The sequence below is a fragment of the Haliotis rubra genome, unplaced genomic scaffold, assembly GCF_003918875.1.
Source record: "Haliotis rubra isolate DU_JTF1 unplaced genomic scaffold, ASM391887v1 Scf199, whole genome shotgun sequence".
NCBI lineage: Eukaryota > Metazoa > Mollusca > Gastropoda > Lepetellida > Haliotidae > Haliotis > Haliotis rubra.
In genome coordinates this window covers 1,468,013-1,495,799 of record NW_025765991.1, presented here as the reverse complement: position 1 = coordinate 1,495,799, position 27,787 = coordinate 1,468,013, and the positions used below count along the sequence as shown (strand labels likewise).

The 27,787-nt window shown below is 40.3% G+C and overlaps 1 protein-coding gene across 1 annotated transcript; it reads left to right on the top strand.

Moving 5' to 3' along the window:
• Positions 1 to 4,950: 4,950 nt before the first annotated feature.
• On the top strand, positions 4,951 to 26,889 carry LOC124275180 (endoplasmic reticulum mannosyl-oligosaccharide 1,2-alpha-mannosidase-like). The gene is made up of 11 exons (XM_046710677.1): positions 4,951 to 5,125; positions 6,608 to 6,871; positions 15,344 to 15,492; positions 16,886 to 17,007; positions 18,660 to 18,851; positions 19,854 to 20,002; positions 21,808 to 21,996; positions 22,648 to 22,835; positions 23,810 to 23,933; positions 24,526 to 24,720; positions 25,970 to 26,889. The coding sequence occupies exons 1-11, from the start codon at positions 5,021 to 5,023 to the stop codon at positions 26,300 to 26,302; spliced, it is 2,010 nt and encodes a 669-aa protein (XP_046566633.1). The 5' UTR covers positions 4,951 to 5,020; the 3' UTR covers positions 26,303 to 26,889.
• The last annotated feature ends 898 nt before the right edge of the window (positions 26,890 to 27,787 follow it).

Here is a 27,787-nt window from a genome sequence, read left to right as displayed (position 1 = left end):
GCTCTTGCTTGTAGTTCTCTTGGGGCGTGGATTACTCAGTTGTTAAAGATGCCACAGTTTACTGTGATTGGTTGATACCTTGGACATGCCAGAAACATCTGACTGGGTTTGAATCCCGTTTCTCCCTGTTTATGTTTCAAGGTTTGTCAGCACCATAGCTGTGCTTGTAGACTTCACCGATTCGTAAATACTTGACTTCCACCCACCTCAAGCCTTGATATAGCTGGAATAGCATTAAAAGCAGCGTGAAACATAACTCGTTCGGTTAACTTCTCCCCACTCATATTGCTTGGTGAGTGAGTACAAAGACAACTCAAGCTGTGATGTGGCTGATTTTATGGAACTCTCATGACATCTACCAGTTCTTTGTCTCTCGAACAATTACAATTTTCATATTTTCTTATGAAACACAATGACCTCAAGATGTCCACAGGGGCCTGGGCCTAGATTTTCAAAGCTCTCTAAGCTCTAAGATAGTCGTAAGCTCAAGATGTCCACAGGGGCCTGGGCCTAGATTTTCAAAGCTCTCTAAGCTCTAAGATAGTCGTAAGCTCAAGATGTCCACAGGGGCCTGGGCCTAGATTTTCAAAGCTCTCTAAGCTCTAAGATAGTCGTAAGTGTCATACATTAACATTAACTTGTGGCTATCTTAGCGCCAAGAGAGCTGTAGTGCTGAAGACATTCCACACATGGGCACAATGTGTGAACAAATGTAAAGGGCATTATATTTGATACTTGTAATTACAACAAATGTTATTAAAAATATTCTATATATCCGTTTTGTTATGTGTTCTTTCCTTCCCCAGGTAACTAGGCCAGACCCTGGTACTTATCAACAAATTCTGCTGACTATCATATAGTGCCAAAATATGAATTTTCGAAACACTGTAATTCCTTAATTACTACTTGCTGGTATATTACATCATATTCTTGTGTATGGGGCTGTCATATAATACAAGGGACCTTTTTCATCCTAAGAAACCTCAAAACTGTGTAAGTCCAAGAGAAAACATATTCTTCTCGGAAAATAATCATTTCGTGCACCCTCAAGTATGCCTTATCTCGTCAGTATTCCAGTTCCAAATTCCCGCCACAATCCAAGCGTAGAGGTAAAGGACGGGTTTCCACAACACAACTCCGGGACCCAGACTGATCCCAACCTCTGACTTACACCTGAAGTTCAAGTCGACAATATCGCTGGTTTTAAGAGAAAGTTGAATGGACTGTATGAAAGTTTGCTTTTCATCACCGTACAACTCTGTTGCACTTCCTTCGATCAGATAATTCATTTGCAAGATTGAAAGTTGGCGACCTCAAACTTATAAATACGGTAACTGCTCCAAGGACTAAAAGAGGCATGCACGCAGCCTACGTTGGAGGAATTGGACAACACCTAAGACATTCCTCAGAAACGTATTGCAATACCTATGATTTTTAACGCCTATATAGGAATTAATATTTATATCATAATTAGGTTTGCATCATTGTATTCACCCGTGTGGTGCACCATACATTGATATTAGATATGCACATGCTATGATCAGAAACCCGTGAAGGTCCGGGATAGAATCGGTCTTCAGTAACTCATGCAACTATAAGGGGATCGGGTGGTCAGGCCTGCTGACTTGGTTGACACGTATCCCAATTGCGTAAATTGAAGCTCATGCTGTTGATCACTGGATTGTCTGGTCCAGACTCGATTATTTGCAGACCGCCGTCATATAGCTGGAATATTGCTGAGTGCGGCGTTAAACAACAAACCAACCAACCAAGCTATGATCAGAGGGAAGCGTCACCTGCAATACACGTTCCCGTCTTTTAGCAAATATTTAGTTAAGTAAACTGTTCTCGATAACTAGGAAAATCAATTGATTTCGTTTTTGATTATATAGAGTTTTCTTCAACTGACAACTGCTTTAAGAAGGCATGTTACTCGTATATGCGGAATGCTGGCATGTCATTGAGGGCTATTGCAAGAGATGACCCATCAGTATGTTGGTATCAGCTATCAGTATGTTGGTATCAGCTATCAGTATGTTGGTATCAGCTATCAGTATGTTGGTATCAGCTATATCAGTAATATCAACCACTTCTTTTTATTCTTTATACGACGTTTCAGCGCTAATTCTCGGTCATTCATCACCTTCATCGGGTATTCATGTTCGACCAAATTCTAAATGCCTTTCAAGAACTTTATCAGTCGATTTTCCAGAAATGAAATGACGTTAGATGCTGTCAGCGTTCAGGGCGTCTTGGACTGACAACTGCAAGGGATGATACAACCCGTCTCAGAATCACAAAACTCCATCTGTTCATGTCAAGTGGCGAGTTAAAATGTTTGTGGCTTCCACGTCGAGGGTTGGTGGGACAGCCTAAAGTACCGTCGTAAATGCTAGAAAAATGCTTTTTGACTTATATTTAAAATTCAGAGGTATTACAGTTACATAAATAACAAATATCACTTTAAGAAACATCTACCTAATGTAGACCGAGGGAATAAATTTTGAGACATGCCCTAAAATGTGTTTTTACTGATGAAAATACCAAAAACAGAAAATTAACGGGTAGTTAAACATTAACTGCCTGTGTTACGTCATCAGCATGCACGGTATCGACAGGTGAAATTGACACCTGAGCACACGCTCGGGGGAAGGGGTCATCTCAATAGATGTTTTCTACAAAATGTTGAATATATGTACGTATAGTATACGTATTGGCTATGTAAGGGATCATTTGTGTATGGATGTAATTCGGTCAATTTATTCTAGTTGTGAACATTGGCCAAAGATTTAACGAAGTCACTGGTGTAGCTTCTTTAGAATATATATATTCTTCTTCTCATAAAGTTTGTAGACCGCCCGTCTATAAGTACTCCTTTGTCAAAGTTGTCAAGGATGGTTTTACGTCCCGATTTTGCTTTTGAGACGGTCTCTGTCTTGTCTGATTTGTGTACAATATTGTAAACTTGTTACTAAGACATACCAACAGCTCTACAAGTTCTGTAATAAACCCTTTCTAAACTAATGAAAGGTTTACCTCTGTCTTGTTCAAGCACAAAAAACTTATAAACCTTTGCAACAATTGACTGCAAATAGTTTGCCATAGTGGACGCTGTGATAAAGATGTGCATGCATGACGGGAAACTTTTTTATCAAGACTTAACATTTATATTAATATTTCTTCAATAAAGAAACGATAATTAAGTAAAGTAACACAAACATTCAACATTTATTAGTTAAAGAAAAACGTTAATTCATATTTTTACACCACCTGTATTATGAGCATAAATGTAAACACTATTTCAGATTTCTGTTGTTGAACTGAAAATATCTTAAGTTGTTGTTTTGGTACCATATTCTCTCCTGTAAACTGCCCTTTAAATGCATGGGAATGTTAAATCGATTGAAATAAAAATTAGGTACACTGTAAACTTGACTGGGTTACAATCCGACAAAACCTGAATGGACAGCGGTACATCTCGGGCATCCTAGAGAGGGTTGTTGTGCCACATTTCGATGGCCATCCTCGGAACACAAGGCCAGTCTTCATGGATGACAATGCTGGGTCACATCATGACGTGACATTGGTGATTTCGTACGTCAAGTGGCGGGAGCAACTCCACCTTGGCCTGCTAGGACTCCAGATCCCATTCTTACAGAGCAAAGTTGGGACATTATGGGGGACACAACACGCCAGAGTGCTCGGCCAGTGCATTTTTTTATGTATTGGAACAGGCCCTCAATCAAGAATGGAACCCATCAAAACATAGCTAAGATACATAGCGTTTAACGCTACGTATCTTAGCTAACATGAACATCAGTGAACGCTAATCAAAACAGCGTCAAATTAAACGCCCGATACAGTCAATGAGGAGAGGGTCAGGGATGTTATTGCAGTTGGCGGAGGTTACACCGAATATGGACATTGTGCTTGGTTAGTCATATACTTGTGTGAATTCTTGAAGATTTGATGGCGGAATCTTGAAAGCGACTTGGTTGACACGTATCCCAATTGTGTAAATTGATGCTCATGCTGCTGATCACTGGATTGTCTGGTCCAGGCTCGATTATTTACAGACCGCCGCCATATGGCTGGAATATTGCTGAGTGCGGCGTAAAACTAAACTCACTCACTCTAGAATGCCGATCAAACAATTACTTTATGACAGGGTATGGATGTATTTCGTCTGCGTAAGTAAACCTATATGCACAAACACAAACCTCTGACAAATCCACTGTGCGAGATAACAGTGTTTAATCAATTAACGTATTATCACTTAATCCTATGATCGATATGTTTTGGACCTCAGCTGTTAGTTCCTCTTTTGCTGTGTTTCCGCGTACATATTACATTTGCCACTTCTTACCTGAATTTATTCCTATGTATTATAGCTAGAGATTGAACATGTCTCCATGGTTGTTTAATAGCCAAAAAATGGTTTATTGTAGTTTTAATCAGCAATACAAGGTTTGTTGCGTTGTGTTCGTTTCATAACAGCCGTGGTGTGTTTTCCTACTACCCGCTAGGGATGGCATGTCGTGAAAGTAAACACATCCTTAATATGTATAATTGAAATCAGTGTCTGTCAGGATAACAAACACTCTCGTCTCATGTGGCATTAGAAACATGCATATTGATGTCTGTATATGGGCAGATATTGTGCAAGTGTCATCAACGACATTAGCATTTACCATAAGCGGAAACGGGCGAATCTCTTATACAATAAACCAAACAACTAACTATATACAGGTAACTATGTGTAATAATTTCTTATTACATAAATAACAACTATTTCAGAAACATAGAAATATAAAACCAAACAAGGATAAAATACACGAAAAGGTATCGTCGGTATCAGCTGAATATTGCTGTCTGCTTGTCTCAGTGATAAAATATTTATAGATTATATGTCGTTGTGAAACTAGTATCAAATGAAACCGCTGGCAAGTGGAACAAGTTGAGTGGTCCAGGCTCATGTTTACAGCGAAAACCCCATGTTTTAAGCAGTGACACTACAAAGATGATCGGCCAGACAGGTCGCAAAGATTTTTCTGCCATCACATTAGGTTTTGGTAGTGAGGATTACAACAACAGTAAAGGAAGACGCAGGCAGTCGCCAGTTCGGGTGAGTTCTGGAAGTGTTGTCCCATAAGAAGTTGGGAGTATCGGTGATCAAGATCATGTCTAACATATTGACATCACTTAAACGTAACAAACACACGGCATGCATATGTACAGTTCGTGACAGCCCCTTGGACACATGCTATTTAAGTTAACAACATAATTTGAAATGATATTTGCATTACTGCCATTTTTGTGCAGAAATCGCGTGTCAACCACCTGCTTTCCCCAAGCTTTTGTAAGTACTAGTTACTGAAGTAAACCAAGATTTATTAATGGCCTAATGGGCCACTTATGACCGATATGAAAGGAATTACATGTCTCAAATACTGATCACAATTAGATAGTGATTTGATCTGGTTTACGAATAAAGCCTTATAAGCTCTCTGATGTCAAGCTGAATTACCAGGTAGGAAGGCGTTTCCTATTCTCGCGGTACTTACGGATATCGACTGAAAAAATAACACAAACAATTCTTATCGTATTCATGCTTGTTGTTTTTAAATGAAGGGCCTTCTCCTCTAACATCTACATCTATCATCTGCCAGATCCATCAGGTGAATTACCACTCGTGAGCCCGGTGATAAACAATGCCACCCGCCATTGACGAAACGAGGCTTCTCCCATTCTCGGGGTATTACCAGGAATTAACGTTATTGAGTGTATGTAAGAGCAATCCTGCCGGAAAAGGCGGGAAAAAGTAATGATATGTCCAAGTTGGTATAAACTCCCCAATAATCGAGGTAGGAAGGTGTTTCCTATTCTCGCGGTACTTACGGATATCGGCTGAAAAAACACAAACACTTCTTATCGTATTCATGCTTGTTGTTTTTAAATGAAGGGCCTTCTCCTCTAACATCTACATCTATCATCTGCCAGATCCATCAGGTGAATTACCACTCGTGAGCCCGGTGATAAACAATGCCACCCGCCATTGACGAAACGAGGCTTCTCCCATTCTCGGGGTATTACCAGGAATTAACGTTATTGAGTGTATGTAAGAGCAATCCTGCCGGAAAAGGCGGGAAAAAGTAATGATATGTCCAAGTTGGTATAAACTCCCCAATAATCGTGACACTGCAAGATTTTGATCACTCACAGACTTGAGCCACTTCCTAGTTACCAGTCAGTGATGTAAACAACCACTAAGTGTCGCGCATCGCGATTTCGGCAGAAAACGTGTTTACCGCGAGAATAGGAAACCCGCGAGAATAGGAGACGGACCTATACAGCCATGCATCCACCTTCTCCTAAGGGCGGAGGGGTAGCCTGGTGGTTAAACCATTTGCTAGTCTCGCCAAAGACCCTGGTTCGATTCCCCACATGGGTATAATGTGTGTATGGTTTTACACCACTTTCAGAAATATTCCAGCAATATCAACTGTGGACACGATGGTTGACAAAAAATACTTCTCTTATAATTTACCGTGTTTATAGTGACACTTTGTCTATTGCTGTCATGTAAGTGTGATCTGTTTATCCTCAGGTATGGAATCGATTGTCCCGACTTCAGCGAAGTATCATCTGTCTCATGCTGGCAATTGGTACGATCTGTGCAGTGTACATCATTCCCGTGATCTACCATGACCTTGGCACAGTGGATGACCTTGACATCAGCAGGAGGAGGATCATGAAGGATAACGACCATGACTTGTTTGGCATCAAAGACAGGATTCAACTTGACAAGGAGAAACAAGCCAAGCTTCAAGAACTTAAAAACAAGGCACGCTTTCAGTTACAAGGGATAATGGTTTGTTAAATCTGGCTTATATGCATCCCCAGCATTCATACCGCATCATAGTACGTATGTGTTTTGCGAGAGTAAGCATGACAAATGTTGTCTGTTGGGTTTTTTGTTGGATCTAACAAACTTACTCACCAAGGTGCTTGGTTTTACTAATTATTCTGAACAGAAATTCCTAAATGTGGCATTTTATACCTTGTACAAAGATTTAGGGGTGTTGAACCCATGAAACCCTCAATAATCCACTTGTAGCCCATTCATCCAAGATGTTATATTGGCCATGCAGAGTTACATCCCTTTGTCCTATTAGGATCTGCTTGTCATAGGTATAAATACCATAATTGTATGGCCATATTCAGTGAATTTGTTGTTTCATAGTCTTGAAGCCCTTGCGTTATGAATCTTTTCTCACAGTTTCCTTGCATGTATTGTCTGTACCAGCCTTGATAATATAGAAGGTGCAATCACAGAGTAGGGTATTTGTTTTCAGCATAATGGCAATTTATTGCAAGATATATGATGTACTAAAAGGTATTCCTTTCTTTAAATTATATCATATATCCTTTGCGGATTAGGTGTTTACTTCGAGGGTGGGTTCTTGTTGGTTCAATCCCATGCCTTAGTCGTTGGTCAAGCTAAAAAAATATCAAATATTGGTAGTTCTTGTAACCCTGCCTGGTGCCCAGTTTTAGAGTGAGTGAGTGGGTTTAGTTTTCCACCACTTTTAGCAATATTCCAGCAATATCACGGCAGGGGACACCAGAAATTGGCTTCACACATTGTACCCATGTGGGGAATCGAACCCGGGTCTTCGGCGTGACGAGCGAACACTTTACACACTAGGCTACCCCACCGCCCCCAGTATTAGAGGTTAAAACAAGGACTTGTTGATGCAGAGTGTGTATTTTGTGTGTGAGTGGGGCATCTGTTTTAACGTTGTGGCATGGTTGCTCCGTACCCTAAAACAGTACAAGCAGCCCCATCTCTTAGGACATCCCTGCATTACAAAGTCACATTATTTAGTATGTACTTGTGGCGGTGGGGTAGCCTAGTGGTTATAGAGTTCGTCACGCCCAAAACCTGGGTATGATTTCCTACATGAGTACAAATCACAATGTGTGGAAGGACATTTCAGGTGTCCCCAGCCGTGAGATTGCTGGAATATTGCTAAAAACAGCATAAAACTAAACTCACACACTGATATGTACATTATATTGTGTAATATATCAAAATAGTTGTGATATACTGTTTGTAGTGCAACTAACTTAGGGGGCATGATGGGCGAGCTGGCTAAGGCGCCAGGCTAGTGATCCCACCTGTGACCGGTGCTAAAACCCTGGAGTCAACTTGACTTTGCAGACTCTTTCAGTGTTGTCACAACCCCTAGTGTACAGTACACAACCCTGTGCACTTTAAAAAACCCACAAATCCATTGATATGTGACCACATGGCGGCCACATGAATACGTGCAAACACCCAGTTGCGGGTACAGCAACGTGCAGTAAACTTGGACAAAGTACTGTGACTATGTGTCCCAGTCCACCCAGCTGTGAATGGGTACCTTATAAGGACGGGAAAGCCGCAATAACCTCGGTGCGCCTTGTGGCAACAAGAGCTGTATGATCCCCAGGGAGTTGAGATTGATAATGAGATGTGCCGTTGAGATTGACATCCAATGATCGAGGGAAAAATACCAGCACCTTGAGCATGCACTAGTACGTGGATATGTGCGCTATATATATATCCAATAATAATAATAATAACTTATTCATCAGTAGACAAAATCCTGTGCTATCCAGTGTTTTCAGTTTTAAAATTAAACTAAGATAATGCGATGCCTCAGTCTTTGTGTGAAGTTATAAAGTATTGATCAGGTGTATGTGAACATACTGAAAGACAGATGTCAGCTGTCAGATGTTAGCATGTTCAGGATGACAGTCACAAAGAATCTATAACTGTATTGATTCTGTCCGACTGTGGGGGTGGTGAGTAGGCTAGTGGTTAAGGTGTCTGCTTAAGACCCGGGTTCAATTCCCCACATGGGTACAATGTTTGAAGCCCATTTCTGGTGTCCCCCACCATGATATTGCTGGAATATTGCTACAAGTGGAATAAGACCAAACACTGTCCGACTGTGAATGCGTGTGTGTCCGTGTGTGAATGCGTGTGTGTGTGTGTGTGTGCGTGCGTGCATGCGTGTGTGTGTGCATGCGTGTGTGCGCCAAATATGTCATTATTACCCTTATCAGTATGAGACATTGAAACAATGTAAGCTATTGCCATACTATACCAGTACTCTACATAAGTACACTTGTAGCTTGTTCAGCTTCTGTGTCTGTATTTCCTCAGGGACCATTTCAAAACCTCAATGTTGGAAATAAATCCTAATGCCATATTTTAAGTGGGTACAGATTTCCAATTGACTAAAACAACATTCAGCTTCAGTCTGGGCTAGTACAAGCAGTCGCACCTACACATACACACACATGCACATATGAGCGAAATATTCTCCAGCGTGACTTTAAACCAAATTTCACCTCACCTCATTCATATTGTGTTAGGAAATGTCATTAAATCCGTTCTCAGCACAAGCACTGGTCTACGTGTCAATGTCTGGTTTTCAATGGGTTTTTTTTGAGTGCTAAATTAGATGTTTGTAAGTACAATATTGACAAACTTAATGGATTATTATTGCATTCTCAAGGCGCTGGTATTTTTTTCCCTTGGTTATTGGATGTCAATCTCAACAGCACATACTTGTTATCAATCTCAGCTCCCTGGGGATCATACAACTCTTGCAGCCACAAGGCGTTATAACAAATTCTTTTATTTGTGGGAGCGATGTTTTGGTACAAATTCTTGTGCCATTGTCAAGCCTGCATGGAGCTTGTCAGTGTTGTATTTCCATGAAGACCAGTAAACATGGTAAAGTAGAATATGGTCTGGTGTGAGTTTGAGGACAAACAAAGCACAAAGTCAGTTTGTTCAACTTTAGAAATCGGTGCAATATGAACTGCAAACTCTAAGCATATGAAGAACCTAAACTACCCTGCCAGGTACAGTTGTAACCCACTTGAACGGCTGCTCTCGTGAGCAGATGCACATAAGTAGTCACCTGACACTGCATCGAAAGCAGAGTAATGTGTATAAAATGTCTGCTTATGGGTTTATGAATGATGTCCAGGCTGGACCAAGAGAGTTCCTACATATAGATTGGAAAATATCAATACTCGACATGCCAAGTGAGAGTGAATACATATTAGTAAAAACTCAACATGTTTGAAATATGATCTGCCGCCTACTGCACAGTGTAAGCAGTGGTAAGTAAAGTGACACTCACATGCTGGTGCTTTTGGTGCCCTCTGCTGTAATATTGTTGGAAAAAAATTTAAAAGCAGAGGTAAATCATAGTTACTTGCTGTAATATTGCTGGGAAATTGTTAAAAGCAGAATTAAATCATAGTCAGTTGCTCTAATATTGCTGAAAAATTGCTAAGAGCAGAATTAAATCAGAGTCACTTGCTGTAATCATTGTCACTTGCTGTAATATTGCTGGAAAAATTGCTAAGAGCAGAATTAAATCATTGTCACTTGCTGTAATATTGCTGGAAAATTGCTAAAAGCAGAATTAAATCATTAAGTCAGTCACTTGCTGTAATATTGCTGGAAAATTGCTAAGAGCAGAATTAAATCATTGTCACTTGCTGTAATATTGCTGGAAAATTGCTAAGAGCAGAATTAAATCATAGTCACTTGCTGTAATATTGCTGGAAAATTGCTAAGAGCAGAATTAAATCATTGTCACTTGCTGTAATATTGCTGGAAAATTGCTAAGAGCAGAATTAAATCATAGTCAGTTGTCAATATTGCTTTGCTAAGAGCAGAATTAAATCATTGCTGTAATATTGCTGGGAAATTGTTAAAAGCAGAGTTAAATCATAGTCAGTTGCTGTAATATTGCTGGGAAATTGTTAAGAGCAGAATTAAATCATAGTCAGTTGCTCTAATATTGCTGAAAAATTGCTAAGAGCAGAATTAAATCATTTTCACTTGCTGTAATATTGCTGGAAAATTGCTAAGAGCAGAATTAAATCATTGTCACTTGCTGTAGTATTGCTGGAAAATTGCTAAGAGCAGAATTAAATCATTGTCACTTGCTGTAATATTGCTGGAACTAAAAGATTGTACTTGTTGTTACCCTGGCTCTTGGCATTAAGGGGATGAAACAGGAAGTGGTTGGGTCAAGTCTGTATACTGTGTATGTCTGACTGGGAATCAGGGTTACCCTGCAGTATGGCATCTCGGTGGGGTAACACTATAACCTACATCAGTCTCAGCTGGTAAACACATGTCATGCACACATTGCGATATTCATGATGTTAACATGATTAATGCAATAATCTTTTGGCCTAAAAACAATATGTTGTAGTTCCAGTTACCATTTGATTACCTGACCGACCCTTGAATTCTGGTGCCGACCCTAATTTTTTTAAGAGGTATGAATGAAATAAGCTTTTAGATACCATTGTTTTTACCCGGCACCGGCGGACATCAGTCATTCTGATAGAGAAAGGCGACATGATGGCCGAAACCTTGATTGAATAAACAATTATATATTGATAAATGTGGTGTTAGTTTGTACTTTACTTCTAAAAAAAATGCTAAAAAAAATCCTACCTACCTACCCTAAATTTTAAAGTCATCGGAACCACAACATTTTTTATATTTGGCCTTAATGCAATCACTTGAATGTTAATCCTTGTTTCACCTGACCAACTCAACCCCACAACCAAACACCAGACAGAAAGCATGTGTTCCTTCCTTACTGAACTTATGTTAAGACAGGTCACAAGTCAAGCTCCAGTGCTTTACCATGTCCTTTAGATCTACATGTAAAATGTTTAATGTACACGCTTGTCTTGATTAGGTTTATGAAATCTGTAGAAATAGACATAAAAGGGTTACACTCTCCTCACAAGTTAAAAATGTGGATTTACATCTACCAGATCTGCCAACTAGCGTGCCATGGACATTTCATGGGTACAGCTTATAGTATGTATGAACAGGCTTCAGGGGACATCATTTACATGTGGCTTGTTCAGTAAAATGTCAGTTTCAGTTTCAACATTTCAGAAGAGACCAGTTTTTTCATTTCAGTTTTGTCGTCATGTGTTTTAAGATGTGTAATTTCTTCTTCAGTATAAAAATACCATTTTCCTACCAACATCTATTTTGTTTTAGAAAAAAAGAGGCCGTGATACTGATGAACATAAAATCAGTTTGTTGTGGCCAAAGATATTCCAGCTTCCTTCTGTGAGTGTTATGTAGTGGCGGAATGTCGTCTATACAACCTCCCCATGTAGATCTGGGGTACACCCAGGCTTGTTGTTCGTGACTCATGGGATCGGGTGGTCAGACACACTGACTTAGTTACACGTGAAGATCCGGGTTAGAATGAGCCTCCAGTAACCCATGCTTGTCGTAAGAGGCAACTAACAGGATCGGGTGGTCAGGCTCGCTGGCTTGGTTGACACATGTCATCGGTTCCCAATTGTGCAGATCAATGCTCATGCTGTTGATCACTGGATTTTCTGGTCCAGACTCGATTATTTACAGACCAACGCCATATAGCTGGAATATTGCTGGGTGCGGCGTTAAACTAAACTCACTCACACACTCATCACTTATACAACCTCCCCATGTAGATCTGGGGTACACCCAGGCTTGTCGTACGTGACTGATGGGGTCGGGTGGTCAGACACACTGACTTAGTTGGTTGGGTGATGGTAAACAGTGGCAGTTTGATTTATTGCTTGTAATATGTTTCTGTGGATTGTCTGTTCCAGTCTTGATGATGTACAGACTGCTGTCATAAAGCTGGAATATTGCTGAGTAGGCCATTAAACAAACATTGGTATATCTATAATTACAACTGGTGTCTGTTACGATATACCTCGGTAAACATTGTAGAGTGTAACAGCATACCATGTGAACATACACCTTGTGGCTGTTTCTCACTGCAAGCTCTCCTCCAGTTGCCCCGTAAAACATATAAAAGGATTTGATAATAATGCAAATGATAAAATTATTCACTATGGAAAACAATGGCTTCAAAGGCCTTTTCTGGTGAATAAATCAATATAATTTTTTGTCCTTGTGATATATTTTATTGATCTGTCATCGTGTCCCCAGATGGTAGTGTGCCTGTGCTACTTGTGTGGGATTTAATGTGATATTCATAAATTGTGTTGAATAGTTCGTGTTAAATCAGCTCTGATTAATTATTCATGTTTCCCTACTTCCCAACTCAATCTGTGAACAGCATTTTGACCATAGAATTGATCTATCACATATACTGTGAAATAGGTGTATCCAGTGGCTGTTGACCATTGTGTATGACCTTTTTCACTCCAGTATGTCTTGGTTCCAGTGGTTAAAAATTATTGTCTGTTTTTACTTTTGTGAAAAAATCGGCTCTGAATTGTCATCTACCTAGTGTCAAAAGTGAAGTTCTGCTAGGAAATGGCATTACTATCTCTTATTATAACTCTTTATGTGAAAGAAGACTTATGTTGATTTCAAAACTTGGTTTTGTGAAAATTATCATTATCTACAAATGTGTTAGTTGCTGGCTGGAACATTACCCGTTTTATCTGTTCCTGAGTCCAAGGGACTCTCAGGACTAATTTGAGGGCCCAGGGTTATATGAGCCCTATGTTAATCACTTTACTCAGGGTATGAAACTCCCAAACATTTCAGCCAGACCACAGGGCTGGTTAGATGTAAAACTTGCCAGCCCAGACCAAAACTTACCTGCCCACAAAATATCTTCATATACATGTGTAAATTTGAACACAACCATTGAATTTGAGAATCTGGCAGTTCATGTTGAAAATAACCTGTGCCTGGTGGTCTGGCAGGCAGGTATTTCGAACGGTGCTGTACTACACTTGATTCAGGAGGTGTATTGTGTCATGATAATGGCATTGTCTGAGATAGGAATCTTTCCTTGTTTTGAAATGAAACTTTTAGTGCAGAAAGTCAGAAATGGGCACTCTGGCTTTTATTTCTTATTGGCACAGGCAATGATAGAACTATCAGTGATTTTAATGTCCATGTCACAACTGAATTAATTCATAACCATGTGCCTCTGTGTCCCTGCAACTTACACTGACATTAGTCCTGTAATAGGCTACAAAATAAAAATAATAAAATCCAAATGCATCTCACACCAATGCTTATTTCTGGAGCTGAAGCAGTCTAGGCTTGTCTGGTCACGCCGGAGTCCTTTTTTAATTTATTCTCTCGGGTCAGGGAGACATACTACTTTCCAGCGTGAAGTGCATCTTAATTCTTATGTGAGTGCATTCATGTTCTGTGTGCAGGACACTGTACTGTGTCTCCCATAAGACCCTGTGATCAATGGTGATATACAGGGAAGGCTGCAGTGTTCCCCAGTGTATCCATATGTTCCAGGATATGAGTTGTGTATGGTTAGATACATGGCAATAATACCCGTGTAGATCCGGGTTAGAATATTGGTCTTCAGTAACCCATGCTTGTCGTAAGAGGTGACTAACGGGATCGGGGGTCAGGTTCGCTGACTTGGTTGACGCATGTCATCAGTTCCCATTTGCGCAGATTGATACTCATGCTGTTGATCACTGGATTGTCTGGTCCATACTCGATTATTAACAGACCGCCACCATAGAGGTGGAATATTGCTGAGTGTGGCGTAAAACTAAACTCACTCACTCACTCACATGGCAATAAACAATGCATGCATACACATCATGAGCATCAAGGGAGCCATTACTTGTGAAATGATCTACCAGTGTGAGGGTTAGAAGTTATTTTGGCATTTTCACTAGTCTACATTTAAACACTGATAAGGAGACGATGTCTACCTAATCAGGCTAATGTTATAGAAATGTCAGTGCGCAAGTTGAAGTTTTGTTTTGTTAGTAGTCCCCCTTGATGTTTATTTATCACAGACTAGGAGATTTATCTTTTAAACTCTGTGTGTCAAAATCCTAGGACTACAGAACCATTTCTTCTTTAATGGTCCAATGAGCTCACTCACTCACTCAATCACAGCATTTATTTAGGGACCAGTGCCCCGTTTCACGAAGCTCTCGTAAGCCTAAGTTCTCGTAACTTTTCTCGTAGCGTCATACCTCCTATGTTACAGTATAGGAGGTACGAATGCTACGAGGAAAGTTACGGGGCCCAGGCTCTTAATTGGGACCGTATTGGTGTGTGAGCAAAGGTAGTGCTACTGTTTTCTATAGGACTTGAGTAGTTTAGGTAGATGACAGTGGCCAGTGCTAATTTTCCTTGCAGGAGTTGTGTTCGGGAATGTGTCTAGTGCTTGTGTTCTGGGGGAATTGTTTTGAAGAATGTGTCTAATGCTAGTGCTCCTAGGGTGTTGTGCAGATGAAGGTGTCTAGTGCTGATTATGCTCTTTCTCTTTTACAGGCACAGGTGAAGGCAGACATCCAGCCAAAAGAACCCCCTGGTCTGGAGGCGCGCCAATCCCTCCAGATGCAGGGGACAAGCAGGAGGGTCAGGACGTCCTCCAGCAGCCAATCCCTGACGAGGATGACAAGAAGGCGGCAGAACAAATTGTGAGTCACTGCTGCATTACTACCACCTGGTCAAACTCTGAAACCAGTGATAAACAAACTGTTGGAATATTCTCCTTGCCTTGCCTGACATATTACACATGGTCTAAAATAATAGTCAGTTTTGATAAACTAGTTGTAACAAGTTAAAAGAATGACGTTTCATGACTTTGACCAATCCAACATATATCAGTGTGTTCTTACTTACTTGTTTACGGCTAAGAAGTGGATGAATTTGTGATTTGTGATTGAAAGGAATTATAGTATCGAAAACTGATATATCAATGTCGAAGTGAAAATTGTGGGCAATAAAAGATAAATTTCCCTTCACATGACTACTATGTACACATTGAACTTATTGCTTATGGACAAAAGTGAGCAGAATAAGATTCACACATGTATTCTGGTACATCATGGTACAAGTGTGTGCTGGTTTATTAAAGAGAAGTAATTTGTGAATCCGATTCCGCTCCATGATACCCTTTCATAATCCACCCAGTAACTGTAGGGAATAGAACCTTCCACCCTTGAATCCGACTTTTGTATCTGATGTGAGCTGTACAACATGTGCTCTTGAGTGAGGGTGTGTGTGACACCTTGATGCCATGCAGCTGTATTTGATACCTGAACCTATGAATTAAACTTATGAAACCAGAACCAGCATTTACTATTTTTCATGGTTTGTCAATGGATATGTCCTTTGTAACCAATACTGAGCATATGAGGCAACTTAATCGATACAGTAGTCAGACTCAGTGATTTGGTTGTTGCCATGTCAACATGCCATGATGTCATGATTTAAATATTTAAATGTTGACGTCATACTGCTGGGGGGGCGGTAGGGTAGCCTAGTGGTTAAAGCGTTTGCTCGTCACGCCAAAGAACCGGGTTCGATTCCCCACATGGGTACAATGTGTGAAGCCCATATCTGGTGTACCCCACTGTGATATTGCTGGAATATTGGTAAAAGCGGGCTTAAAACTCAACTCACTCACTCACTCATACTGCTGGAAGATTGCTGAGTGCAGAATTATAGAGCATACATGCACACGATGTTTTACTTGACCTTCACCTCCCAGTGGTGTGTCTGCTCACTTGTTTCAGATCTCAGTTATTATTAGGCACTTTTGAACCAATAATAACCAAATTTGTCAGATTACAGCATGTGCATTATCCTATGCAGCAACTTGTGCAGTAAACTATGCAGTAAACTTGATGCCTGCATTTGATAATGAACTACAGTCGAGCAAGCAGAAAGGCTACATTGTGTATTCACACACAATGCTGTTGTTTTATTGGGGTTTTCATATGGTTCACGAGTATATTTTTTAATTACTTGTAGGTAACAGTCCATTTTTTATTGGGTAATGGTGATTAATTTGTATATTTTACTCAGTTACGCAGCTGTCTTGAGTTCTGTATGTAAGACTGGTGTATTTCAGATTCCCCCAGTAGACGAGCATGAGAATGATGCTAAAGAGCCAGCAGCCAAGGCAGCAAGATATGACTTATTTGAGGGTATGCTATGACCTCTATAGTCACCAGTCCAAACCATGGTTCTGTTTGGTCTAGTACACCTGACACTATCATTTGCATGGCTATTTGCCAGGTAGTATTTGCTACGACCTGTTTTGAATCCATGTTTTCTGAGGCCGATAGCAATTGGCAGTGTAACAAGTATGTTACCTTTTAAAATTTTCAGGAGCCAAATTCTAGTAAATGTCATAATGTGGACACACAGGCAAACCTTATCAATCGATATTCAAAGGGACATAACTCTGTTAATGGCTTATACTATGTTTTAAGGAACTTGTTATTTCAAATAATAGCACCGTTTGGGATATATCTTTTTCACTTCATACATGAAAAATAGCATTTTCTCCCAAAAAAAGTTGATAAATAGAACTGATCGTGATATTCTACAAGTGAGTTGGATTTCAGTGTCACAGGTGGCAAAGTGTCACGAACGTCCATACTACTTGTTGGAACTGGTTAAAAATGAAGTCATACTACCTGTAAAACTACCAAATCATATGCTTTGGCCATCAACCAATGAAAAGTTCTTTAACGTATCTAAAGGGTAATTATGGTTCGTAACACTGAAATCTACTGAATGCCATGAAACATTAACTCACTCACTGTAACAGGCAGTAGAGATCACAGGATCCAGCTGTCTCCGGGTGGGTGGCATCTACAGTGTGTAGTTGTGATGTGGAGATACATAGACAATCTCTCCCAAGTGTCTTCTGATACCAATTATATCAACACGAGTTGATAAAGTTACAAATATCCGAGGCTTACCGAGGATATTTTAACTTTTATCAGCGAGTGTTGATATATTTGATATCAGAAGACACAAGGAAGAGATTCTATTTATCATCCAAAATCACTCTTCATTAGTTTTCAATGAAAAATATACATCTCTGAACACAGTACTGCCATTAGACTTGCAGTGCAGCGATGTCATAGCATTGTGACATCATCAAGTTCATGATGTCATAGCATTGTCAGGGCATTGTACAAAATCTACTGTCAAAACGATATCTCCTAGGAGATATCGTTTGATCTCACACAAGCAATATCTCCTGTGGAACACAGTTTTGGATGATAAAACACCAAGCTGACCCAGCCTGGTGCTGCGTGTATGGATACTAACACACAAGTAGATTTGGTAGTGATCCTGTCCCTGGGCAATATAACAATACATGTTTGATGTAATTCACTGTTGTTTGTTCTAGGAGAGAACTATGTTAATTATAAGATTCTAATCTAACTATTTCTAGAAATGAGGATTGAGGATATATATCTTAACAGCCAAACATAGACAGAACTGTTAAGATCATATGACATCCATGCAAAAGGAAACTTCCTCTTATCTGGACAGTTGTCACAGGACTTTCAGAACCATCAGTACTGTTTTATGAGAACTGGACAACAATTGCTAAAAACAGATCAAGTCATTCGTAGGATGTCGGTTATAATTTGAGAAAAAAATTCAGAACGTGGCATTTCATCATTTGCAGCTGTCCTCAATGCAGATATCATAAACATAAGACCTTGGCAGACGTCGACAGCAATGGCAATTATGTTTCACTGTCTTTGTGTTTTCTTGTGAGCTGAAAAGATGACCTGTCTATGCTGAATTTAATGCTTGATGAATTCCTCTGCAGCTGCTAAGCACCAGACAGACAAGCAGAAGGCCGTGGTGGCGGCGTTCCGTCATGCCTGGAAAGCCTACAAGAAGCACTCGTGGGGTCATGATGAGCTGCACCCTATCAGTAAAACTCACTCTGAGTGGTTCGGGGTGGGACTCACTCTGGTTGACTCACTGGACACCATGGCCATCATGGGGCTGAGAGAAGGTGAGTGGTTGACTCACTCGACACCAGGGGTCTGAGACAAGGTTAGTTGTTGACTCACATGACACCAGGGGTCTGAGATAAGGTGAGTGGTTGACACCAGGGGTCTGAAAGAAGGTGAGTGGTTGACTCACTTGACAGCAGGTGTCTGAGGTAAGGTGAGCTATTGACTCACTTTATACCTGGTGTCTGTGAGAGAAGGTTAGTGGTTGACTCACTTGACGCCAGGGCTCTGAGAGAAGGTGAGCTATTGACTCAGGGTGTCTGTGAGAGAAGGTGAGTGGTTGACTCACTTGACACCAGGGGTCTGAGAGAAGGTGAGTGGTTGACTCACTTGACACCAGGGGTCTGAGAGAAGGTGAGTGGTTGACTCACTTGACACCAGGGCTCTGAGAGAAGGTGAGTGGTTGACTCACTTGACACCAGGGGTCTGAGACAAGGTGAGTCTCACTTGACACCAGGGCTCTGAGAGAAGGTGAGTGGTTGACTCACTGGACACCTCGGATCTGAGACAAGGTGAGTGGTTGACTCACTTGACACCAGGGGTCTGAAAAAAGGTAAGTGGTTGACTCACTTGACACCAGGTTTTAAAATTCAAATTTTGAGTGTGCTAACTATTTATTCCCAAAATTGCCTCCTATCTGCATTTATTTTGGAAAACAGTAATTAAGCTTATTCAAAGCAATCATTCTAATTTCTTTTGAACAGCACATTAAAGTTTTTTCAACTAGGGTGTACAGGGTAGTGGGGAAGCCTAGTGGTTAAAACGTTCTCTCATCACGCTGGGAACACAGGTTTGATTCCCCACATAGGTACAGTGTGTCAAACCCTTTTCTGGTGTCCCCTGCCGTGATATTGATGGAATGTTGCAAAAAGCGGCATAAAACCTCACTCTCTCGCTCACCCACCCACTCAATCACCCACCCACCCACTCACTCACTCACTCAATTAAGGGTGTACACTGTTCCCAAGTGGAGGATTTGAAACTCTGTTTTGTCCTGACAGAGTTTGATGAAGCAAAGGAGTGGGTTAAGACGAACCTGAACTTCAACGTGAACCGAGACGCCAACTTGTTCGAGATCACCATTCGCATCCTGGGCAGCTTGCTCAGTGCCTACCATCTGTCAGGGGAAGACATCTTCAAGGAGAAAGCGGTAAGATCTCTGCAACTACATACTCGTCCCTTCTCTGCTTCTGGCCTGACTTCTCAGCTGGTGTGGATGGTGGGGTAGCCTAGTGGTTAAAGTGTTCGCTCGTCATGCCGAAGACCCAGGTTTGATTCCCCACATGGGTTTAGTGTGTGAAGCCCATTTCTGGTGTCCTCTGCTGTGTTATTGCTGAAATATTGCTAAAAGTGGCATAAAACTAAACTCACTCTCTCACTCTCAGCTGGTGTGTCAGCCGGGTTCAGTAATAACAAATAACGTTTTATGTATTCACCTCAATAATCACCCATCATTAATTGATAAATTGAAAAACATATACCCAGTTAATTTGCTCACACACTTACATCATTAGTACAGTGAAAATCTCCTAAGTAAAGACCGCTTAACTAAACAGACCTGATAAGTAAACACTTTTCTTTGGTCCCGGCAAATTTCTTCATTAATTATCACTATTAGAGTCCGGTTAACTAAACTCGGATAAGTAAACAATACTGCTTAACTAAACGTCTTCTCGTGGTCCCTGGAAGTAAATTACTTAACAAAAGAGACCAGATAACTAAATTAGCGATCACCACATAATCCGACATGAGGGGCACGTGTCAGTCACCAGCTAAACAAACATCCTACCTGCAGCTCGCTGGCGTCATGCAGTGGACAACACACTGACAACTGTACTCACAAATGTTCTCTGTTATTCTGCTTTATACATATACATGCATAAGGTTGTCATTTGCAGGTTTTGATAAGTTTGGATAAGTAAAATACCTGATAAGTAAACAATTTTGGCGAGTCCCTTGAAATTTTACTTATCAGGTTTCTACTGTATGTCTCAGAGTCCCTGAACAACATTATTGTCCCTTTCTGCAAAGCTAAAGCCCTAAACGAAGGTAATCTAGATTTCCTCAGGTTCAGGCTCACTTGGGCTCCTGTTCAGTTTAAGAGGAATTGTTTGTTTCTATCCAGATTATATATATTCAGAGACTAATCACTAGTCTAACACACTATAAGGGGCGGATGGGTGGCCTACTGGGTCAGCGTTCATTAGTCATGCTGAAGGCCAGAGTTTGATTCCCTACAAGGGTACAAAGTGTGAACCCCATTTCTGTTGTCCCTCCACCCTGATAATTGATAGAACAGAGCTACAGATAACTTTTTGGGTCATTGAGTTATGTACTCTCTTGTGTTAATCTAAATTGGGAATCCTAATTTTCCTTTGATTAACCATATAAATATTACACACTTCACTCAAACTTAATTGGATATTTTGTCATTTTCCATTACTTGTAAAAATATATTTAAATTTTGTTGGTGTTGGTTAACGTGTTTGTTTGTGTTTGTATATATATATAGTTGATCTGTAATAAGAGAAACGATAAAAAAGACTGCAAGTTTCCAAGTTCATGTGCTGAAATAGAAACTCTCAATACTTCTCAGTTATTTTATCTATCTACTGGTACGCAAGCTAAGATTTGACATTTGTGTGTACTCATGTAAGATCAAATTAATTGAGTATTTACAAAAATTCAAGCGTACTTGTACGCAATAGACTTGATAGGAATTGAGTATTCACATAAGTATTTGCGTAATTTACGCAGATACGCAGCTTATCTGTACCTCTGATAGAATATTGTGAAAAGCGGCATAAAACTGACTGATTCACTCACTAAGGCAACATAAAATTCATCTCTGAGGCAGGAAAGTAATCCCTGTATTAATGCGTCCCAGTGATTGTAAAGGTAGAAGTTATATTCTTTGTAATGAATGACAGAATATGTTATGTGTTCCACTGTCAGATTGACCTTGGCAACCGCCTCATGCCATGTTTCAACACGGGGTCGAAGGTTCCGTATTCTGACGTGAACCTGGCATCAGGACGAGCACACGCCCCCCGCTGGGGTCCGGACAGCAGCACATCGGAGGTCACTACCATACAGCTGGAGTTCAGGGACCTCAGTCGCATCTCAGGGGAGAAGAAGTTCGAGGTAATACACACTGGAGCATAGTTGTAATGTAGTGTTTGCTGCAGTCTGATTGGTTGAATAAAGCAGGGTGAATGTGTCCTGCAATCTGATTGGTGGAATGTGAAATGCTACCAACGTTTGACTGTTTAAAAGAAATGTGAGTGGTGCAATCCGATTGGTTGGTTGTGTGTAAAATGCAAGCAACGTTTGACTGTTTGACAGAGATGTGAGCCCTGCAGTCTGTTTGGTTGAGTAAAACAGGGTGAATGTGTCCTGCAATCTGATTGGTAGAGTGTGAAATGCAACCAATGATGAGATGTGATTCTTATTAGTTGTTAAATGAATGCAACTGTACTGATTTCAAACCTCATTTGTTTTGTTAGATCAATATCTTTGTTACTTAGATTTCTTTAAACCACTTCTTCAGCTGTATGTGTAAGTCTGCATTAAATAAAAGAAAAATGTCATCTGGTTTCTGAAAGTTTGTTGTGTCAGAAATTTAAAGGAGTTTCAGGATCCTTGATATTTTCTGCTTTAGTATTTTGTACACTTGTAATGTAAGAGTTATAACAAGAGCCCCATGACTTTGGTTGATCATTTCTCGCATAGCTATGACTGATGATGACACTGTATGACACTGTATGACACTGTTGCTGATCGTCTGTGTTCCAGGACATTGTACACGAGGTGTCCATGCATGTACACAGCCTGCCTAAGACCAGTGGTTTGGTTCCAATCTTCATCAATGCTCAGAGTGGCAACTTCCGCCAGTCTGGCACCATCACGGTGGGGGCACGTGGTGACAGCTACTATGAATACCTACTTAAACAATGGATACAGAGCGGCAAGAAGCTGGATGTGTAAGAAATACAATTGTCTCCCCGATGTAGAACTACAGATAACTTGATGTCTTTCAGTGGCAGTTAGAAGTTGTACATTGATGTCCAAGATATTTTTATGGATTAAACTTCTTTGTAATTTCTCTCACGACGTTTGAGACCATTCCAGGTCCCTTCATCAGGTGAACTGATAGTTCACCTGATGAAGGACCTGGAATGGTCTCAAACGCCATGAGAGAAATTACAAAGAAGTTTAATCCATACAGATAACTTGTTGTACCAAGTCAGTTTGTCATTAATAATATTACATGGGGAGTTCTAAACTTGACATGCCAAAGAATTGTGTGTTGTAGGTTGTGTGTATTTGGGTTTGAAGTCTTTTGTTGCTATCCGTTATTCACATATAATTATTACTTGTTCAGTTCACTGCCTTGGGCTTGGCATCTTAAACACAACCAAACCTTTGACAAATATATCAGATAGGCATCATGGGCCTGGAAATACCTTGATGTCACTGCTCCCCAACTTTGGGTTAAAGGACAATATACTTCTGTCATGCACTGTAATTTTACCTTTCTTATGTTCTAAAGTACCTGAATATTTTTAGGGACCGTTCATAATTTATGGCTAGGGGGTGATGATGATTTTTATGGAGAAGCATGTACAATGTGAATGACCCCCCATAAAATTTATGTACAAAGTAAGTGACCCCTCCTGCATGTCATGTACAAAATCAATTACGCCCCCTCCCCTCCCATGATTTTTAAGCATAATTTTTAATAATATCTATGTACAAAATTGCTTTCCCCACCCCCACCCCCCCTTTTTAAAAATCATCATCACCCCCACTAGCCATAAATTATGAATGGTCCCTTAGTGTTAAGAAAATCAGGGTTGTCTCCATCTGTACGACATCGTGCTGGAAAACATGTTATATCTAAAAAAACAGAAATCTAACAGTGGGATAGTGACAGTATACACTGTCCTTGTTTCAGCTTTAAGGATGACTACGTAGAGGCTATTGCTGGAATGAAAGAGAAGTTAGTGCGAAGGTCGGAGCCCAGCAAGCTCCTGTTTGTGGGAGAGCTCCTCAGTGGGCGCTCCTTCAGCCCAAAGATGGTAAGTTCTGGGATGGTTAATGGGAGGCACAGAGATGAATAGTTTGGGGATAGTTTATTGATGGATAGTCTTTGGTTGGTTACCTCACAGATGGTTAGCAATGGATGGGTTGTAAATTATTTTGAAGCTCATGGATGGGTAGTATTTGATTGGTAATAGACAGATGGGTCATATTTGGATGGTATAGCTCATAAATGGATCATAATGGATGGGTAGCTTAAGGAATATTTGAGTGAGTGAGTTTAGTTTTACGCCACACTCTGCAATATTCCAGCTATATGGTGCGGTCTGTAAATAATCGAGGCTGGACCAGACATCCAGTGACAATAGAATGAAAGACATCAACATGTATTTAAGAAGCACTTTTATACACATATTGCATTCTAGTCCATGTTGATATTGGTGTCCTTAGGAGATGCAGTGTATTTGAAATTTAGGGCTTAGTTTTCATGGAGTGTATGCTCTGGCACGGTTCAAGGGGTTAATATGTAGTTGAGAGTCTTCTCAACATGCTGTATGCCAGACGACAGGAAACATGTCTGTGTGAGACCTTGAACCTTGTATAAAGTACAGCTTGGGCTGGTGTTGCTAGGACCACCTGGTGTGTTTCCTGGGCGGGACCCTGGCACTGGGCAGCTATTATGGACTAGGGGAGGATCACATGGACTTCGCCAAGGAGCTGACGCACACATGTTACCAGACATACAACAAGATGCCCACCAAACTCAGCCCTGAGATCACCTACTTTAACATGGCACCGGGGGCACAGGAGGATCTCATTGTCAAGGTAATTATGAATGTCAATGTCCAAATATGTACCAAAATAGAGTCAACTGGATGTTAAAAGGCTAAATGGTCAAACAAATTATCCAAATGAACCACTGGACTGACTGACTGAGTTTGGTTTTACGCCGCTTTTAGCAATATTCCAGCAACATCACGGCGGGGGACACCAGAAATGGGCTTCACACATTGTACCCATGTGGGGATTCGAACCCGGGTCTTCGGCGTGACGAGCCAACGCTTTAACCACTAGGCTATCCCACCGCCCTGAACCACTGGAAATCAGTGAGAGTATGAAGTGTTTGTGAAACAGGGATGCATATCCTGCTCAACAAGTAGACATTCACACAATCTGCATAAACAAAGTGTTCGTTGCCCCATCACTCTGATACTGTCCAGTGACACAATTGGGGTTTGTTGAAACAACAAAAAACAATGTTACTTTTGAATTACATCAGCTATGTTCAAGTGCAGAGATTGTGCTCCTTACAAGCAAGGAGAAACTTGGCAGTAAGTATGTTCAGGGACACAGAACGATCTCATTCTGATCTCAATGTGACACTGAGCAAGAAAGAAGAGCACATGAGAGAATCTCATTCTGATCTCATTGAGTTGCAAAGCAACTAAAACATCCACCTGTAAGGATGTCTGTATGGTCTCTTTTCCCTGTTACGAGGTGATGATGACATTAATCCAGAAAGTGGTCTGTACATAACTGAATTTGATCACAAGAAATGAATAATGGAAAATTCTTTTTAAAGACTCAGTTTAAGGTTATTATTACACAAAACACAAATATAATGGGTAGAGACAACAGCAGCCATCAGTTACAGGCACAATATTATGTGCATGTGTATTGTGTCCAGAATTCGAATGTCACTGTCGAATGTCCTGCTTGTTTCTCTTCTTGAATTCTGAAAGTGAATGAAGCTGCAGGAATTGGTTCTGTACAAATAGGAAATCCGGTGTGCATTCAGCCGACACAAGTCTGTCCGAACAGTTTCCTCTTGATTGCCCACCATAGCTCAGTTATAGGTACTGTCTGCCTTCTGGAAACGGTTCCATCCTAACACGTCATGAACGAGCAGGCCTGCCATGTACAGTGTAATACAAAGGCAGATAACTCCACCAATGATGATCTTTTTAATTTCACCATGAAATTATATTTTTCTAGCACTTCAATCATTTGCTGCTGTGGGGGTCACTACAAATATATTTCCACTAAAGTGACTCCACTCTTTGTTTCCCCTCAGCCTCTGGATGCCCACAACTTGCTGCGCCCCGAGACGGTGGAGAGTCTGCTGTATCTGCATCGACTCACGGGGGACAAGAAGTACCGCGAGTGGGGCTGGCAGATCTTCCTGGCATTTGAAAAATACACCAAGATCCCCGATGGGGGCTACTCATCCATAAACAACGTGAAGAACATGGGCAGTCCAGGATTTAAAGATAAAATGGAGAGTTTCTTTTTATCAGAAACTTTAAAATATTTATATTTATTGTTTAGTGATGATCCGAAAGTTATATCTTTTGATGACTATGTGTTTAACAGCGAAGGCCATCCCTTGCCCATCAACTGGACGTAGCAGTGCTGTGAAGGTTAAATAGTTCACTTATTGTATTTAATACAAGCATATCTGGTGGATTGTTTCACTGTTACCATGTGATTGTTGAAAGAGCAGTTTGGGCTGTCTTTGCAGATGCAAATCATTACTGGTAATTTATGCAAGCTCCTTTTTTTATTACTGAATGAATTTTTTATCCTTAAATTAGAAATACTCAAAAATAACAATGAATATTCTGATTTGAATGGAATTTTTAATCAAGTCAAAGAGTAAATTCTCCTCCATATCAGGTTTTGCTGTAAAATAACTTAGCAAAAGATGTTTCAGAAAATCTTTATTCCAGGTTTGTGAAATGCTTGCTACAAAACCCTGTTCCTGTTGAAACAGATATTAAGCTGAATACTGACTTCTTCCAAACTTTGGGGCATTGGGTAGCCTAGTGGTTAAAGCGTTTGCTCATCACACTGAAGACCCTTGTTTGACTCCCCACCCTGCCTTGATATTGGTGGAATAAAGTGGTGTAAAGTTATACTCACTCACTCTCTCTCCCAAATGTGAGTGAACATACAAGAAATGTTCAGACTATATGTATTTTAAATTTTTAACATGGAACAGAATTGACAATCTTTTTGAGTCTAGGGGTTATTATGTCATTTTGTACAGAATGTGTGAGATAAAACAGAGGACATCTAATTGAACCTTGGGATGAAGATAATGATGATAGGCGCCCACTCTGCACACATTTAATGAATACTGGTTAAAAACACAATCAAAAACATATCACACATTGTAGTTTTCGAAATAAAAATTGGGCATTGGGGTAGCCTAGTGGTTGATGCGTTCACTCATCATGCCTCATCTCGCCATCATTGATACCCAACATGGGTACAATATGTGAAGCCCATTTCTGGTGTCCATCTGGAATATTGCTAAAAGCTGCTTAAAACCATACTCACTTTCTGTGAATAGAGACTATTTCTCCATCAAGTGAGACTTAATCACTTGGTGTTTCAACAGTAGATAACCACTGTCACTTTGATAAAACCGTCTTGTTTCTTTATCATTAGTTAACAATTCATTAAAATGCTAATGTTAAATCGTATCTTCAAATACAGCATGTTTGTAATGTCTTGTCAAACAACATGTCATGAACATTTCATTCAACAAGAAACAAAGATTCAGATTATTATGTAAGTTAAGTATTCTTCTAAGATGCTTCACTAAATATGAACGGCGCTGACAGTACTTTATCAGGTGATTCATGAGCTTACTCCAAATGTTTAACAGTTAGCTTCAGTGTGTGGTGTTACTTCACTGGGGTGATTATCAAACCTTTGCATCCAAGTCAGATATTGACTTCATCTTGTTAGATGAGTAGAGAATCTCACCTCAACATATATATCAAATATATATATTGCGCGATATCACCCTAGCAACACATTGTATCTGCAATATCCAATTTGGGTTGTTAAATAATGATATATGTTGGTGTAGAAACATCCCTCA